The sequence below is a fragment of the Vipera ursinii genome (assembly GCF_947247035.1).
Source record: "Vipera ursinii genome assembly, chromosome: 10".
Classification (NCBI taxonomy): domain Eukaryota; kingdom Metazoa; phylum Chordata; class Lepidosauria; order Squamata; family Viperidae; genus Vipera; species Vipera ursinii.
This window is the reverse complement of record NC_139520.1, coordinates 9,125,656-9,143,369: the sequence shown is the minus strand read 5'-3', so window position 1 is coordinate 9,143,369 and position 17,714 is coordinate 9,125,656. Positions and strand designations below refer to the sequence as shown.

General features: G+C 39.0%; 1 protein-coding gene across 1 annotated transcript; it reads left to right on the top strand.

Annotated features, from left to right (window-relative positions):
* Positions 1-749: 749 nt before the first annotated feature.
* On the top strand, positions 750-16,374 carry LOC310644923 (uncharacterized protein; the record flags this gene model as incomplete). The annotated part of the gene is made up of 8 exons (XM_083370259.1): positions 750-823; positions 7,884-8,008; positions 8,636-8,762; positions 9,668-9,873; positions 10,091-10,157; positions 10,738-10,797; positions 15,374-15,391; positions 16,217-16,374. The coding sequence occupies exons 4-8, from the start codon at positions 9,763-9,765 to the stop codon at positions 16,372-16,374; spliced, it is 414 nt and encodes a 137-aa protein (XP_083226385.1). The 5' UTR covers positions 750-823; positions 7,884-8,008; positions 8,636-8,762; positions 9,668-9,762.
* Between the last annotated feature and the right edge of the window lie 1,340 nt (positions 16,375-17,714).

The window sequence follows — 17,714 nt, the reverse complement described above, 5'->3', positions numbered from 1 at the left end:
AAAGGTTACTTAGCAGTTCCTCGTTGATTTGAAAAGGGTTGTTTGGCTTTCTTGCTGTCTGTCTGTCTTTTTTTTTTTAACACTTCGTGGTGTTTCTTCCCCTCTTTGCTTTCCCTCCTTTTCCGTGGCCGGAGTCCAAACGAAGAGGCAAGAGTGAGTTTCAGCACCAAGGAAAGACAAAAAAGAAAAGAAAAAAAAAGAAAAAAAAGAAAAAGAACGCGGCTGGCGATTTAAAAAAAAAATAAGAGCAGGTAAGTCGCTAAATCGTATTTTTTTTTCCAAAAGGAGAAGAGCGTTTGGAAAGCGAGAGGGTCGGGGATCGGGGACCCTCCTCCCCAAGTTCTGGAACGGGGAGAAAGAAAGATAAGGGGGAAAAATAATAATAATAACCCCTAAGACTCCCGAGCTTCAGCGACCGGATGAAAAAATATTTTAAAGAGATGAACCGGGAGGACAGTTTTAAAAGCATGGCTTTTTTTTATAGCGTGCCTGACGTCACACTCCTATCGGGACGCGACTCCAATCCGCGGCCGCGGAGCCGGCTCCTCATTAGCATAATAGTATAGAAACAAGGAAACTTTTCAAAGCTGTCAATCAGGAACCAATCAGCTGACTGTCAGCTGGGACCAAAACTTTTTAACTCTTTCGTAACCGAAAGCGCCGTTTCGGACTCATGGGCCGGGGGGGGGGGGGAAGAAGAGATGGGGGAGGTGGGGGGAAAGGGGAGAAAAAAGAGCGCGCGAATCCGAAAGCCATTCAATCCGCAAAATACTTCTGCTTAAGGCGCTCAAAACTCTCCGAAAGAGAATGCGATCAACGATAGGTAAGGGTGCTCTGCGCGCCGTCTCTCACTTTCCTACGTGCGTTTCGGGCTTTTGTGGTTTTGGAAGGAGGTTCACGGCTGGCATGCATTGGTGTAGTCTACCGCGTTTGCAAATGTGGGGTACATCTATTCGGGGCGGTGGGGTGTGTGTGTGTGTGTGTTGGGTTGTTGTTTTTTTTAACTCCCGGCTCTCCCTTCTCCTTCCTTTCCTTCTAAGCGTGTGAGTCTCTCTGTGTGTGAGAAAGTCAGGCAGCGTGGACGGCGAGCAGAGTGCTTGCAGATCCTTCCCCCCCCCCCAAAAAAAACTCGGTTTTAATATGTCCTGGAAATAGATCCCATCTTGAGAGTCTTCTTGCTACGGGGATCCAGAAGAGTGGAGTCCCAACCGGCTCTCTAGATACCACGAAGATAGATCTGCACATAGTTCAGCTTTTTTTTTCCCTAGAGGGACCGGGGGGTGGGGTGGGCGGTGGGTGGGTGGGAAGGAAGGGAAGGGTGCTTCAAACGCACCTAAAGCCTTGGTGGAGCAGTGGGCTAATGCCTCCTTAAGTAACACCAGCTGCCTGCAATTAGTGCAGGTTCGCATCCCACCAGGCTCAAGGTTGACTCAGCCTTCCATCCTTCCGAGGTAGGTAAAATGAGGACCCAGATTGTTGGGGGCAATTAAGCTGACTTTGTAATAATGCCGCTTGGGGTGTGTGTGAAAGCCCTAATAAGCAGGCATATACATAGAATGAAGGCTACTGCTAAGCTTGTAAGCCGCCCCGAGTCTTCGGAGAAGGGCGGGATATAAATGGAATTAAAATAAAAATAAAATAAAAATAAAGCCTTTTGGGTCTAAAGGGAGCGAATCCGGAGTCTTATTTCCGAGCGCAGCTCCGAACCGGTTTTTTTTTGCACTCTTCAGCCGCGCATTCGGCCTTTGCTCGCCTCGGGCTTTTCCGAGTCCTCCGGGTCAAAGTTAGTTAAGTTTTGTTGTTTTTTTAGCCCCGATCTCCCCCGCCCTCCTCCTCCGATCGATAGCTTCGCCAGAGGTCGGAAAGTTAAGGCAAGTGGCTTAATTGCTAGCTCTTCTTCCTAGCGCAATCGTTTTACTTTTTCCCTGTGGTTCGTTGAAAGATGTTTCCTGGATTTTAGGAAACGTTAAGGTTGAGGTGGCTTTTTCTTGGGGCGGGAGATGAGGGGTGGTGGTGGTGGTGGTGGTGGAGAGAAGAGAATTAAAACCGAGGAGGCAGGAAGCCTTAAGAACTTTTTGCAAACTTCTGTTTTAACGCCACCGCGGTCTCGTTTGCAGAAGACGGGCGATCCCCGTTCAATTAATTATTTTAAAACCGTTGCGTGCGCTCTTTCTCGCTTCTCGGCGGCGAGGGCTTTTTTTTTTTTTTTTAAAAAAAAAATATTAATCGCGAAAATAAAAGAACCGAGTTAAAACAAAATCCAGTTTAGTCGCGTTCCGTTTAAACCTCGACAGCGCCACCTTTCGCCCCACTTCAGTTTCATACTGAACCGCTTCCAATTTTCTAGACAGAAAAAAAAGTCCATACTAGAAACGCGTTTAAGGGGGGAAGAAAAAAAAAAAGTCAAGAGCCTTTAGCGTCGGCACGGCAGTCTGACATTAACTCTTTCGCGTCGGAGATGTTTTCGTGGCTTTGCCGGATCGTCTATTTTGGGGTTGGATCTAACAACAGGGGTGTGTGTGTGTGTGTTTTACACCGTTTCCTATCCATGTAATTTCTCCACTCTTCGGGCCCGGCCTGCAAGTGTATTTCTAGAAAGTAGGAATCGGAGGGGACTCTGCTCTTGTCAGTCTGGACACTTTGTGAAGTTGTGTGTATTTGTGATTCTCCTTCTCTCGAAGTAAGTAAGATAAGAGGAAAATCTTTTAAAACTTCTAGCCTTGATTTCCAACTGCCTTCATGACCGCATCAATAGGAATGGAAGTCACTGGTAATTTGGTGATAAATGATATGTCTTTAGTACGCAAGATTAAGTGTAGTGCTGTAAAGTTGTTTATCTGAAAAGTAATTCTCAGAAACCTGACTCTTGACACTTAGTCATATATTAAACCAGCCTTCTGAACATTGCACCCCAGAACATTGGCTTCAACAATTCCCCCCCACCCCCGCCTCCAAATTTCCTACTGAAACAGCCTTTGCCTAATGTTAAGGATCTGCTTGTAAAGACTTTGTCTCTCCTAGGAAGAGCTTGCCAATAGTCTCAAAATCTCAAATTGGGGGGAAAAACCAACCCAGGACTTTGTATGCTCAGCCCTGACAGCAAGAATTCATACGATCAAGCTGTCTGAAGTGGTAACAAAGAACAGTTTGAAAGAGGTAGCTGGGCTGATGGATACATCACACATTGATTTGGGCAGCATCTGCATACTTGCAGATAACCAGAACACTTTACTGGAAACACCAAAAAAAAAGTGGTTTCCAGAGTAAATTCAAATCATGGAATTTATGAAAAGGTGAATATGATGCGCTCGCTCAGTTTGATTTACAATGATAGGGAGGGTGTCAACAGGAATTGGTCAGCCTAAACAGTCATTCATGCCTGTCTCGTACATCCTCCTTGCGCTTCCGAGCCTAGCACAATAGAATTGTTTCATTTTCAAATTGTGAGGACAAATTAGGGGTGTACTTTTTAAATAGTAGAAGTTACTTTTGGGGATGGACGCTTGAAGGGGTCCCTTTGAATTAGATGCTTTTCCACTGAAGTATGCTACATGTACAAAACGAGGACTCCCCCCCCCTTTTCTCACCCCAGTTAGCTCTGAAGGATAAAACAGGGAATGCAAAACCACATCTGGCTAGCACAATCTGTGCTGAGATATGGCAGTGCAGTGGAGGGCTATAAACATGACTGAGCTCAAACCTCCAAAGTATTAAGACAAATTACTGGAGGTGCGTATTAGTCTTATTAACTTATTACAGATGAGGGAGCTGTCAAATATTGGCTGTTATGTAGCACAAACGGAGAGAGGTTTAAAATCAGTAGTCTTCCTCCCCCCCCTACTCTGTTCCTCTCACTTTTGGCAGGATTCTCCTGTAGTATTTAACTGCTCACAATTTGAGCATCTGAACAATTTCCAGGTAAGGCTGGACTTCTTCTGTAGCAACTGCACATTTTCATGTCCATTAGAAGTATCCAGACCACCAAAGCACCAACAGCTTAAATTCCTTCAGCCTGCTCACCACCAATTTGGGCTTTTGTTTCCATTTACTAGAGACTTGCTGATTCAATCAACTGCCTTTAATGTGCTCTGTACTTTTCAAGCATTTGGCCTTTGGGAGAACACGGAGGCTTTTGAAAGCTTCAGTTCAGAACAGTCTCCAAAATACATGTATGCTCACATGCAGATGCTCATAATTCCGTACAATAAGCACGGGCAGTGGATTTTGTACAGAGAAGCACCCTCGTCTTACACCACTGTCATTGCAAAAAAATTTTTTTTTAAAAAAGCAGCTCTCGAGTGTGTATTTTGGTGACTTGCTTGGCTGAGTAAACAAGCAGAAGGAAGACTTGCAAAAGGGGCTAGTAGAAGTCTTGTGAGTTATATTGACTTTGAGTGTCATTTGCTATGACTTAAACAAACTCATCTATCAAGGCCAACACATTAAGTACAGTTACCGCACCTTTTGTGTATCCAACGCCTTATTTTATGGTGCAGAACTGAGTGGTGTCCACTGAATTTAAGTATGAAAAGCCACCAAATTGATTTCCCAACACCGGGAGTGACAAAAGCTGAAGACATCAACTGCTCTTAGACACAAAGCTAGATAAATCCTTTGAACAGTGCTTCAGATCCGGGCCACAAATAACAAATCACTGTTAGGAGATTTATGGGAAAGAAATAATAGAATCAGATGAGATAATCTGATAGGGGTAAAATTGCTGAGGAAATGAGTCCTCCCTCACATCCATGTCTGTGAAGTAGCCCTGCGATAACGAGAAGTCATTACAAATAGGTGAATTATGATGGGAATAATTGTCCTTGTAATTCAATATTTATTCATTCTTTTTTTCTTTAAATAAGTAGCAGATAACCCCAAACAACCCTCTTTGAAAATGAGTATATAACACACACACACACACACACACACACACACGTTCCAACATATACATGCCTTTTATTGAATGCAATTTAGTATTTGTTTTACCTTATATTTTGGTTAATAACTAAATATTTTGTATTCAGATTTATGCACTACTTTAGGCCTGCAAACATATTCCTGCCTGATTAACATAAATAGTCCCTTCATGAATTACTAACAAAGTTGATCTGAAAAATATTGGCGCATTATTTTATTAAGTGGAACGCAAACATATGTCCAATAAATTCTAGTTTGCTTCTGGCAGGAAGGGACAGAGAGAGATCCAGGCAGTTTTATCTCACTGTGGCTAAGTGAGAAAAAAAAGATGAATTAATCTGTGTCTATGAACTTAATTTGTCTTGTCAACCTTTCTGTTTCTATTTAATAAATAGAAATATCCAGGTCAATTTCAGAATCAGTACAAGAAGAGATAGCAAATACCTCGAGCAATTTCACCTGCTTAATTTCTTTTAAGGATTGCATCATATGGACATAAAATTTGACTTCTTAATTTTGTGGCTAATTCTGTTTCCTGTTTGGGTAAATTAGCAGCTTGGTTTCATTTTAGCAGATTGGGCTCAAACTGAATGGAAATCAAGGTAAATATCTATTCTATCTTCTTTCCTGATGCCCTCCGTTCGCTGTGGTGTCAATTGTGCTTAAGTCCCACCGGAATTCATAAAAATCAAACATGCCTAATGTTTGTGACTCAAATCTAAGCAGTTCTGAAGAGTCTACATGGTCTGGAAGTTCCTTATCTCTGGTTTCTAAATCTTAGCAAATTAAACTGAAGCAAAAATTTTTTAATCTCTGAAGATATCTAGAAACAGATCCCAGGAGTTTCAAGCATGGCTTACTTTTTGCCAGCTGCTTGAAAACAACTTGTGTGTCACTAAACAAACATTTCACAAGGTGGAGAGTAGAGTGGGTGTTGAGGGAGGGAAATTCAAACTGACCAATCAGTGTGTGCTCTGATTAGACTTCCTCCAATTATCATAAAAGGTCTCTCTAACGTAGAACTAAATCCTAAATGAAGTCAGTTTCAGATGAGTAAATTCTTTGATTAGGGAATAGGGAAGGAATGAAGAAAGGAAAGGTGGATTTGATGAAGTTTCCAGTCTAACAGAGTATTTTTCATGATGGGAAAGGGACAGTACCATAGTTAATTTTTCCCTTGCTTTTGCAGTTTGCTGTCATCCCCACCAAAGGCCTCTCTCTATTGGAAGATTAGGAAAACTGGGCTATTAAGTGCAGAGAACTAGAGCAATTGAAACAGATCATCTCCTTTCTTTCAGTGGAAATGTTCTGAGCAGTACTGGGAAATGTTCTTGTTAGTGGAATTCAATCCATTGTCTTTCAAGTCAATAGCAGAGATAAATGTAAGGCAAAGTAGAGTGCAAATATTAAAAAAGGATCAGTACTGAATCATAATCAGAAAAATATCCTGTATTTCCCCCCCCCCATTTCTTGCATTTACTGAGTCTGAATCATTTTTATGCCTATAAATCTCCAGCTGTTAGAAAACTGTGTGTTTTGTAATTTCCTTTACAGGCGCAGAAACGTCTACCTAAAACAAAAAAAAATAAATTGTAAACATCATTTCCTTTCTCTCTCTCCCTCTCTTTCCATTACATCATTTCCAATTTTGTAAATAAAATTTCCCATAACTTCTTTTTTGAGGAAAACCTGGGTTATAAAACTTGGGATGATCACTAGATTTTTGGGGGAAAAAAATCTAACTTTTTGCTTCTATGTAATACACGTTTGGGGGTTTGATGCCTCATCTAATCTTAACTAAATCTTTTGTTAGTGAAGAAAAGTTATCCTGTTTTAGTGTTGGGATACATTTTGTTTTAAAATAGGTTTGTTTTCACTCTGGAGTTTTGCTTATATATTCTGTGGAATATGTATTTACTGCTCACCAAATGCCATTTCAGTTGTTGAATAATTTGTGTTACTTTTATGGAATCTCTGCTTTCTGTTTAAAATTAGGAAATGAGTGTTCTCGGATGTTTTTTCCCCCTTCTAAATAAAACATAAAGGATCATTAATAAAAAGGTATCACTAGAACACAGTGTAATCAAATAGAGAATGATTTGTCTCAGTCATGCTAGGATTCCTAAATGCCTGCATGTATTTCTGAACTATGAAAGAAAAAGAGGATCAATAAGAAGGCTATTTTGTCTTTTGAACATGGGCTAGAAATTATGATTCTAAACATATTCTTGCTAATATGTTAGACTTAGACATATTCCTGAAGTATTGTTTGAGGAAAAATTCAGCAATTGGCAACATTTCTTTATTCTGTGCAAGGAAATCAGCAAATCTGCAAATCAGAATGAAATGGGTAACAAATAGTCTCTGATTGCCAATTCTTATATAACATTTTCTGTGTATGAATTTTTTTAAGACACAGTTTTTATTCTGTGGATTGCCCAAGAAGTATGATGGAGTGTGTGTCTTATCAATCAAATAAAATAAAACCAATAAAATCAGGCACAACCACTGAGGGACCACTTCCTTTTGTAGTCATGCTTGAATGTCTGAATGACTCCTTTGTGTAAATGCTACATTAAAGTGCAAGTGTTCATTGCACATCAGTCTACAGAACATCTATAACAAATCTAGCGCTAATTTCAGATCAAAGCTAAGTTTGGGAACAAATGCCAAATTTTAGAACCCAAGTAATGTATAAATTCACAATACATAAACTGTAGATTACAAAAGAGCTTATCTTACATATCACAGGTAAACATCAGAAATAAATATGCTATGAACAATTAGAATTAGAACTTCTCCTTGTGTGAATGTAAGAATGGAAAATGGGAATCTGCAGTTAAGTGAAATGAAAAATGCCTTTAAACCTATCCTGTTTAACACAAGTTTTCCCCACTCTAGACAATGTTGTTCACTTTGGGTATATCTATATTGACCAGATTTCGTAATTTGTTTCCATATGCTAGAGCCCTGAAATTTCAGCAGGCAACTGAATGCATATAAACTCAAGGATTTATCAGCCAAAGATGCAATTTCAGCACCCTGTTTTACTTCCTGTTAGAACTAAATATAAGGAGCATAACACGAACAGGTAAGATTTTTATTTTTTTTTTAAAAAAGAAATATCAGCACTGTATTGAAATTTGTTTTCCAACTTCCCCAATTTTTTCTTCTCTTTAGAAACGGTTTTTGTTTCTATCCCTAATTTCCATAGTGCTTTACAACATAACTAGCCTACAGGGGTTTCTAAACTACAACTCCTAGAACTACAAATGTCTGGTAGAAGCCATGATGACATCAAGTGCACCATGATGTCATTGTACAAATGGCATGAGTTAAGCTGCATCATGACGAAAGGTAGCAAATGATGTTCAGAACATAATTTGTATTAGCCATGCTGGCTTGGTTTGTGGGCCAAGAAACACATATGAAGTTACTTCTAAACAATTTCTTTCATATTAACCACCCATCTTATCACAAGATAACTCTGGACTGTTTACAATATTAAAAAGGTAAAATTTTACAAAACCTTTACCCAATTGGAACTTGCTCCTTGCCTACAGACAAAAAAATTACCAAACTAAAGAGCCTACTTGCATCATTCAAGAGAATTTCTAGGGTGGAACTGTCTTAAAATTCTCTTTCTCCCAACCAACAACTATATCTAAGCTTCTTTGTCTCTTTATATTCTGTAATGCAAACCCTCCTGGGAATCCAGACTACAATCCACTACAGTGATATTTGAATAACCATAGTTTTCAATATTTGGACCACCAGAGTTTTCAGTCAATCAAGTCCTATCTCCGTACCTACTGACCTATCTACCTGGACCACCAGTGTTTTCTGTATGTAAGTCAGTCTGTTTGTAAGTCTGTCTCTCCATCTACCATCTGTCTATCTTTATTTGGTGTGTGTCTTTTAATACCATGTTCTATTATGGCAAGTTGGTGAAATATGCTGGCAATTTTTAGTTTTCTATTACAGACTGCTCCATCACTGCAGTTTCTGAGATTCCCTGCATTTCCTAATGTGAAAAAGTTTCCTAGGAAGTGGACAAGCGGGAGGAGGATCTAAAAAAGCAAGATGAGATTTGTGGCAACTATGAAATTGCTCGTTTTGCACTTGTGTCCGTAGTGCAGGGTCAGGATTTACTTCTCAAAACCATATCTGCCATTTCAATAGTTTTTATCACCTATTGGTCTTTGCTGCTGCTAGGAGGATTCCCCCCCCCCCGGGAATTTCCCTTGCAATTGATTGGAAGTATAGGAAGCCAGGAGGCCAATGAACACAGATAGAAAGTTATGCATTGCAAGTGACAATGGTAGAAGGCAGAACATTGAGTCTCACCCTTGAGGATGAAACCCCCCCCCAAAAGAGCTCCCCATTTGCAGGGCACGAGGGGAAGAGAAGCTCCATAGCAAGTTTATTTTCCATGAAAGGGGGAAAGGCAGAAAGAATTGATGGCGTAGTGGTGAACTTTGCTTCATGGCAAAGGGGGATATTTCTTTCACTGCACGGAGAGTAATTGGAATCAACACCCAGTTCCTGCAAAGCCATATTCTTGGTATTGGCAGGACACTCCAAACTGCTGTCCCTTCCTTAATAAGGGAAATAAACAGCCTTGTGTATTTTCCTTCTGTTGCTTTGACAAAGTGAACTCCACATCCAGCAGTTGTCCTGAGTCTGATCTTCGGGTCAGAAGGACACGAGTTTTAATGGCCCCGGTGTTCCTTTTTTTCTTCTTCCCCAGATCCAACTGGGATGATTCACAGGCTTTTATCTTCCCGGTCACCTGTTTGGGGAACAATGGAATGATCAGGAGATCATCGTCTTCATGAGCTTTGGATGGGAAGTGGCAGCTTTACAGTCAATAGCACTTCCTCCCAGGTGGAAGAGTTCTGGAATTGTTTTCATGACTGCATCCATGAGGTTGGCTGGTTCGCTGCGGAAATGTATGTGAGTAACATATAAGGGTGGGCCAGCAGAAGACTACTGAGAAGTTGACCCAAGTTGATGCATGAAAGGAGGCTCTGCTGTGCAGGCCAGAGATTTTGTTATGTGCTTTATCACGGCATCACTTTTGGATGGGGGAATGAATCTGCAGAACATTTTTACTTTAACTGGGTGACTTAACTGGAAGCCTAAAGTGATTGGTGTCCTTTGTTTCACATAGGAAATTGTGCTTCTGATGCCTGGCCAGTTGCTACTGAATTCTGATGGTACAATTGTAGGGATCGACGGTGAGCCTCTCAAAGCAGCTAAGCCATCCTAGAAGGCCCAATATGATTTAGAAGACAGCTAGAAATCTCTCTGCATATTTTTAAATTCAAGTGGCAGTAACATCCACACATCAGGAAGAAACTAAGGCAGAAAGAGAAGCAGACTGGCCAAACCTTGCTGAAATCTTCTTGAAGTAAATGAATCTCTTGGGGAGTACAAATGGAGAGTAATGCAGGGGTGTAGAAAATACATTTTGGGTTTGTCATTTGACTATCTCTTTTGTGCATAGAGCTAAATGGATTTAAGAACAAATCTTGCTGTTTCTGAGGCACCCATTTTATCCCTTAAAACAGGGGGTCTTCAAACTTGGCCCTTTTATGACTTGTGGACTTCAACTCCCAGAATTCCTCAGCCACCGTGCCTGGCTGAGGAATTCTGGGAGTTGAAGTCCACAAGTCAGAATAGGGCCGAGTTTGAAGACCCTTGCCTTGAAATCTCTTGAGTTTTGCAACCAACCTTTTGAATTGCTGCCTCCAACATGCTGCCAAAAGCCGCCCACAGCTCCCAAACTAGCAGAAATAATGCCCCTCTGCCTTACAGGTAGTCCTCAACTTATGATGGCAATTGAAACAAGAATTTTCATTGCAAGGTGGTTGTTAAGTAAGTGACGTTCATAAAATTGACCATTTTTTGCGACAATTAAATGATTCATGGCAGCTGTTAAATGATTTGTGCAGTCATTAAGACAGGGGGTCTTCAAACTTGGTCCTTTTATGACTTGTGGACTTCAACTCCCAGAATTCCTCAGCCAGCATGCCTGGCTGAGGAATTCTGGCAGTTGAAGTCCACAAGTCTTAAAAGGACCAAGTTTGAAGATCCCTGCATTAAATGAATCCATCTTCCATAATTGATTTTGCTTATTGGAATCCAGCCGGAAAGATTGCAAATGGCGATCATATATGACCCTGGGAAGCTGCAACTGTTGTAAATTCATATTGGTTGCCAAGCAGCCAAATTTTGATCATGTAACTATGGGGATGCTGTGATGTTTGTAAGCAAAAGGACTGGGTATAAGTCACTTTTTTCAATATTGTTGTAAGTTTGAATGGTTGCTAAAGAAATGATTGTATGTTGAGGACTACCTGTGTGGGATCTGCCACCTTGTGGGAAAACTGCTGAGTGTTGTGCAAAATCAAACATATTAAAAACAACAGATCCCAGAATAAAATTACATTAATACTTGCTACTTGAGATATTGGTTATTTACTCTTTTTAAAATGCACAAGTTGACTTGTTGGAAAAAAAATGAAAAGAAAAATGCATTTAAAACCTATTTAATGGAGGGCTGTTGGAATATCCTGCTGAGTTCCTTGTAAGTGCCTTCACTAAAATCCAGCTTCCTAGTCGCAGCAATCTTACTCATATATTTGCAAACAAAGAAGACAGCCCTGATTAGTCTTCTTCAAACATCCTGCTCTCCAGAAGAAATGATTTAGAGAATTCTCATCATTTCCAGATAGCATCTCATGGTGTTTCCCCTGTTTTTAGGAAATAAGAACAACATTGCCACATTAGGATCCATCCCAATAATGTTTTGAACCCTTGATCCAGTTCTAGGTACCACAGTGATCACACTTAAAACTATCGATAACAAACTCAAAGTAGCTCAGGAAAGATTAAGGAAGTGAATTCTGTGAAGAACTGAGAGGAATGGGGACGATCAGCCTTAAGAAAATATGACTGGAAGTGGAGTAATAGAAGTATCTTACAGATAAAGGTCACGCTTCACAGGATGAAATAACAACTTTCTGCCTTACAGGAAGGCACATTCCAGTGGAAAGTTAGGAAAAAGTCTGTTAATTTTAATTTTAATTTTAATTTGTTTAATTGTGGGCTAGTCTTATTTAATTCTATTTTAAAGTGTACTTATTTGTATTGTTTTAACTCGCCCTGTAAACCGCCCTGAGTCCTTCGGGAATAGGGCGGTATATAAAATCAATTAAATAAATAAATAATGACTGCGGCAACTAAAATGCTGAGCCAGTTACAGAGAGTTCCTTGATTTAGAACCAAAATTGAGACTGAATTTTTCCATTGCTATGTAGGGCAGTTGTTAAATGAGTTTCCCCCCATTTTACAACCCTTTTTGCCATAGATGTTAAATGAATCTGGCTTCCCCATTGACCGAAGGACTTCAAACATTATGATGTGTAGAGGTTGCCTCTTTAAAAATAGGTTCATTGTAACCTTTCCTATTTCCTTAAGGAAGGATTGGCTGCTGGGTACAATTCAAATCCCTGTTTACTACTATATAGCCTTTCTTGGCTTAAAGCCTGGTTATTTAAGGGATTGCCCATGTTTTATAGTGTCTCCTCATCCAATATCATCCAATCTAGTGGATGTGCTCTCTCTCTCTCTCTCTCTCTCTCTCTCTCTCTCTCTCTCTCTCTGTGTGTGTGTGTGTGTGTGTGTGCGTGCGTGTATCATTGTTGACTCTTGACAACAATGGATAAGTCCCTGCAGTTTTCCAGATGTGGTTTGCCATTGCCTCCTTCCTAGGACTGAGAGAGAGTGACTGGCCCAGCTGCCTTTGCACCTAAGGTGCGATTAGAACTCGCAATCTCCTATTTTCTAGCCTGATACCCTGAAACACTACATCAAACTGGCTCTCACAGATAGTACCTGGCAGATTTTAAAGAAACTAAATAGAACTGCAATGTTTTGGAATATAAAAGAGAGAGAGAGAGAGATGGAAAATTCACTGGTTTCAGAATGAAAAATGGAACCCTTGAACACATCTTCTTATATACCATAAGTGGAAAAAGGAATTGGCTCATAAATTATTCTTCACCTAGAAAGCATCCCATTTACAAGTTCAACTTTATTGGTCTAATTCAATTCCACGTGTTTGGAAGAAATTGGGCAAAATATGCATCAAAATGTGATATATGAATCTCTATTAAAATAATGTTAAGTTATATGATGTGTCATTTTCAATATGTAATAATTAAAAATGTACTCAGGGAAAAAAGAGAGGAGAAAGACAAATTGGGAGACACCCATACAATATTTCATAACCTCCCTCCTTCCAGCCTAACATAGCACAGCAAATTCTCTCATTAACTACTTCTGATGAAGAAAGGAAGTAATTAGAGACAAAAGTGGAAAGCCTGGAGGTCTGCTTCATTTTTGCTTCAGAACAGAAATCACTTTCAGAAAAGATAAATCTGAGTTTCAGCAATAACATCCTTCATTTTAGAAAATATTTTTTAAGCAAAGCCAAAGCCATAGTAAATTATCATTTGCACAGCATCTTGGATCTGGTTACCATACAAATGTGTAGCGAGACATGAATCTAGCTCTTGTCTACAACTCTTTAAAGCAGCTGTATCTTCTCTCAAGATTGCATGGCTGCATTCACAGCCCTGAGCTACTCTGAAGCACCTTTCTGAAACTGAATCTTGAAATGGTGCAGCCCGGTCAAAAGTATCTATGAACTGCCTGAAGGATATCAAAGGGCCTTTTATGAAGCAATCAAGTGTATACAGGTAATTCTCGACTTAATGACCACAATTGGAAGCAGAATTTTAGGGTTATTACATTGGAGTTACACTACAAGTTTTGTACTTTGAGTTGTACTTAAAAGGGATCGGCGGAAAGTTTTGCGCTTTCAGATTTGCAAGATGGATGTCAGCCCTGCCAGGTTAAGCAGACAGGAATCATGACTAGACAAAATAATTCTACTGTATTGTAAAACTACATTAACAGTATCTTGCGAGTCTGAAAGTACTTCCTGCTTGATAATCGTGGCAGCGGCGGGGGGGTGGTGATGGTGGTGGAATCCTTCCTAGGTTTTTTCCTTTGACATTAAGCCACTGGGGGCTCATGCCTCTCTTTTCTGATTGTTTCTTAGGCTTCTTTCTCCAAAGTCATCTACACATTCCATTACAGGTGAGAATTCAACCATGTGACCATAGTCGTCATCTTCTTTTTTTTTTTTACTCCCCCTCACCTGTCCCTCTGTAGATGTTGCTTCTCCTTTTAGAAGCTTGTTGACTTGTTGAATAGATGCTAGGATTCTAAAGGAAATACATCACTGATTTCAATGGCTGTTTCCTAAGCGATACCAAAATGGACTTTGCCCCAGTCTAGTTAGCAACTCTTTTCTCTAACTATGCACAGAAGAAGAAGAAGAAAAAAAATCTACCTGTGAAAGACACTTTCTACAAACAAGAGAAGATTTCTTAGGACCTGCCTTTCTGACTTCAACTAGCAAATCAGTTTAGATAGCTTGGACAGCTGCTGAACATGCACAGAAGTGTTTTCTTTTTATACTTTCCAACCGAACAGAATGTTGGAAATAAATTATGCAAAGGTTCTTATTATATATCTATATCCAGTGCTTTTTTTGTAAAAGAAAAAGGTGCCAGAACTCACACATGTCATACAACCCACCTTGCCTACCCTATAAGGTTCCATCCAAAAAAGGTGCCGGAACTCCGTTCTGAGCGTTCTATGAGAAAAAAGCCCTGTCTATATCTATATCTATATCTATATCTATATCTATATCTATATCTATATCTATATCTATATCTATATCTATATCTATATCTATATCTATATCTATATCTATATCTATATCTATATCTATATCTATATGTCTATAGCTATATCTATATATCTATATATCTATATATCTATATATCTATATATCTATATCTATATCTATATCTATATCTATATCTATATCATCTATATCTATATCTATATCTATATCTATATATCTATATCTATATCTATATCTATATCTATATCTATATCTATATCTATATCTATATCTATATCTATATCTATATCTATATCTATATCTATATCTATATCTATATCTATCTATCTATCTATGTATCTATCTATCATCTATCTATCTATCTTGCTTTACACCTTTTCTTTATTTTTCTGTTTTTTTAAAAAAAGTCTGTTCTATTTAATTAAATAAAGAGGAAAAAAAGGGCGTTTAAGAACTTTGTCCATCTGTTTGACTTTCAGAGGATAGCTGTCCAAAAATGAAACCAAATTAGATCAAACTTTACAAATATGTTAGATCAGGTTCAGGGCTGTAGGCAAAAAAAAATAATAAAAATAAAAATCCCCAGAGTATTTTCTAAAGGAAAGGTAGTTGGATAGCTGATCCTAAGACTTTTCTGTCCCCTTTTCTCCCTGATAATGTGAACTACAGAGGAACTAATTTTAAGAGGTAAGAATAAATTCTGAAATACATTCTTTTCTTGTTTGTTTAAATCACTTAATTGATTCAATCTGACCATCCAAATCAGGTGGGATCATTTTTCCAAAGTGAATCAAAACTCCAAATTTTGCTCGACTCCCACTGTCTTAATATTTACGGATTATAAAGATTTCATGTCAGAGATGTTTACATTTAAAAAGCATCTCTGAGAGAAATTTATTGCAGATGGAATAATGGGAAAAATTTCATTAAAACATTTTTTTAGGAAATGCAAGTTAAAAAAATTATGCTCATTATAGCGAAGTGTGTACAAAAGCTTCTTACATTAGGGAAAGTTGTGAGAGAAGACAGATGGAGTTATTTTAAATGAATTTTTAACAACCTGTTTCAGAAAAGACAGCAGAAATAGTGCCTTAATAAGGTAGAGAGCACAATTATTTGGCTTTACCTTGATTCACACATTTTTATTGAATATGACACAGGGTGACAGAAAAGTTTCCAATAGGCCATTCTCCCATGTGAACAGGGGATAAAATTATTAAAAAGACCTGCAAACAAGGAGGGAGGGGGGAATTACTCAGGCCCCACCCGTAGAATATATCAGAAATTTAGCTTAGCACTCAAGTGGGTCAGATAAATAATGGGGGAAAAATCTATTATTTCATTCAAGGCAGTCAAACTAATAAGCTAAAATATAAATAAAACAAAATCAATATTCTGGTATCCTCCCCACACATCCCTTTTCCTGGGCTATTGATTTTACTGGATGAAATGCAATAAAAGGAAACATACAGATATATTTTTAGACCCTTTTCTCTCTTGTTCATTTCCTAGGGAGCTTTTTCACATCTGGAAATGTAGGCAATCTAAGAAACTCTGATGATGGAAGAGTCAGAGACAGTAAAATAAAAATTGCCGGCATATTTCATCAATTTGCCATCACTGAACATGCTTTGAAGACGTACATGTCGGCACACACCAAATCAAAATAGACAGATGGGCGGACGGATGGACAGACAGACAGATACTCTAGATCAGGGGTAAGCAACCTTGGCACTTTTATGACTCGACTTCAACTCCCAGAATTCCTGAGCCAGGAATTCTGGGAGTTGAAGTCCACGAGTCATAAAAGAGCCAAGGTTGCCTACCCCTGCTCTAGATGATAGATAGATACGATAGATACGATAGATAGACAGATTAGACAGACAGACAGACAGACAACTATGGGATGATGTGAGTAGTAGTGTGCAACCCTCCTGAATTCTTAAAAAGACTCTCATTTAGAGAAATAGTGACATAACTCTTAGTAAGAGCAAGGGTAAGATTAACCCAATTATGGAGTGTTGTCATAATCTTTGTGTTCAGTGTCTGCTTAAATAGCAAGCTGAGGACAACCAGAAGGAATAATTGTTGGGTTGGTGTTCTTTCAAATGTCTCAACTGAGCCACAGCAATGAAAGCTTCAGAAGAAATGATTATACTTCCACCCTCTCAGAAATCTTCATATTGTTTTAGCACCACAGATAAATATCACAATTTAGATTTAGAAGAGAGGCAAAAAAGCAAAGATTCCATTTTCCACTGCCACCCAGATAATAGAAAAATGTGAGTTGGCTTTTTTTTTTGGCTAGAAATTTTTTCCCTCCTGTGACAGAGTCAAGGGCCAGAAAGTCAATGATTTCCCAGAATTACATGGATAACGTATAATAAGAAAGGTAAAGGTTGACCCATTGAGATGTTCAGATAACCCATTCTGGTCATTTTCAATAATATGTAACATGCAATTCTTAGGCTGAGAAAAGCTAACTAAATATTACATTCCCTAATTGCAATAATTAATGGGTGGAAAGGTTTTTCTAGGATACATTGGTAATCTGTTCCAGGGAAGGGTTTGCCATGAAAAAAAAAGATAAAAAGATGAAATAAGGTTTGAGATGGAGAGGGGAAAATCTTAAAACTGAATCACCTGATTCATTCAGTGCATTGAATCCAATGCCTTGGAAACTGGCGGATGCAGATACTTGCACCAAATCAGTCTGAATTTTTTACTCACATTGAATGATTGAAATGGCGATTCAAGTCAAATCTTTGATGTTTTTTTTAATTTGCTCCCACACTTGATTAATTGGCCACTCATATTTCATAGTGTAATCATGGGTACTCTGAGAAGAGTGATGGCCACAGATCGTCTGATGGCCACAGATTGCCCAAATTGGGTCTAGGAGTCAACTAGAAAGTTGTGTGTTCAAAATTAGGAAAGGAACCATTCTAAGCATAAAATACCCTGGTGTTGCTTGGGTGTTGCTTTGACAGTACTTAAAGTATCTTCTCCC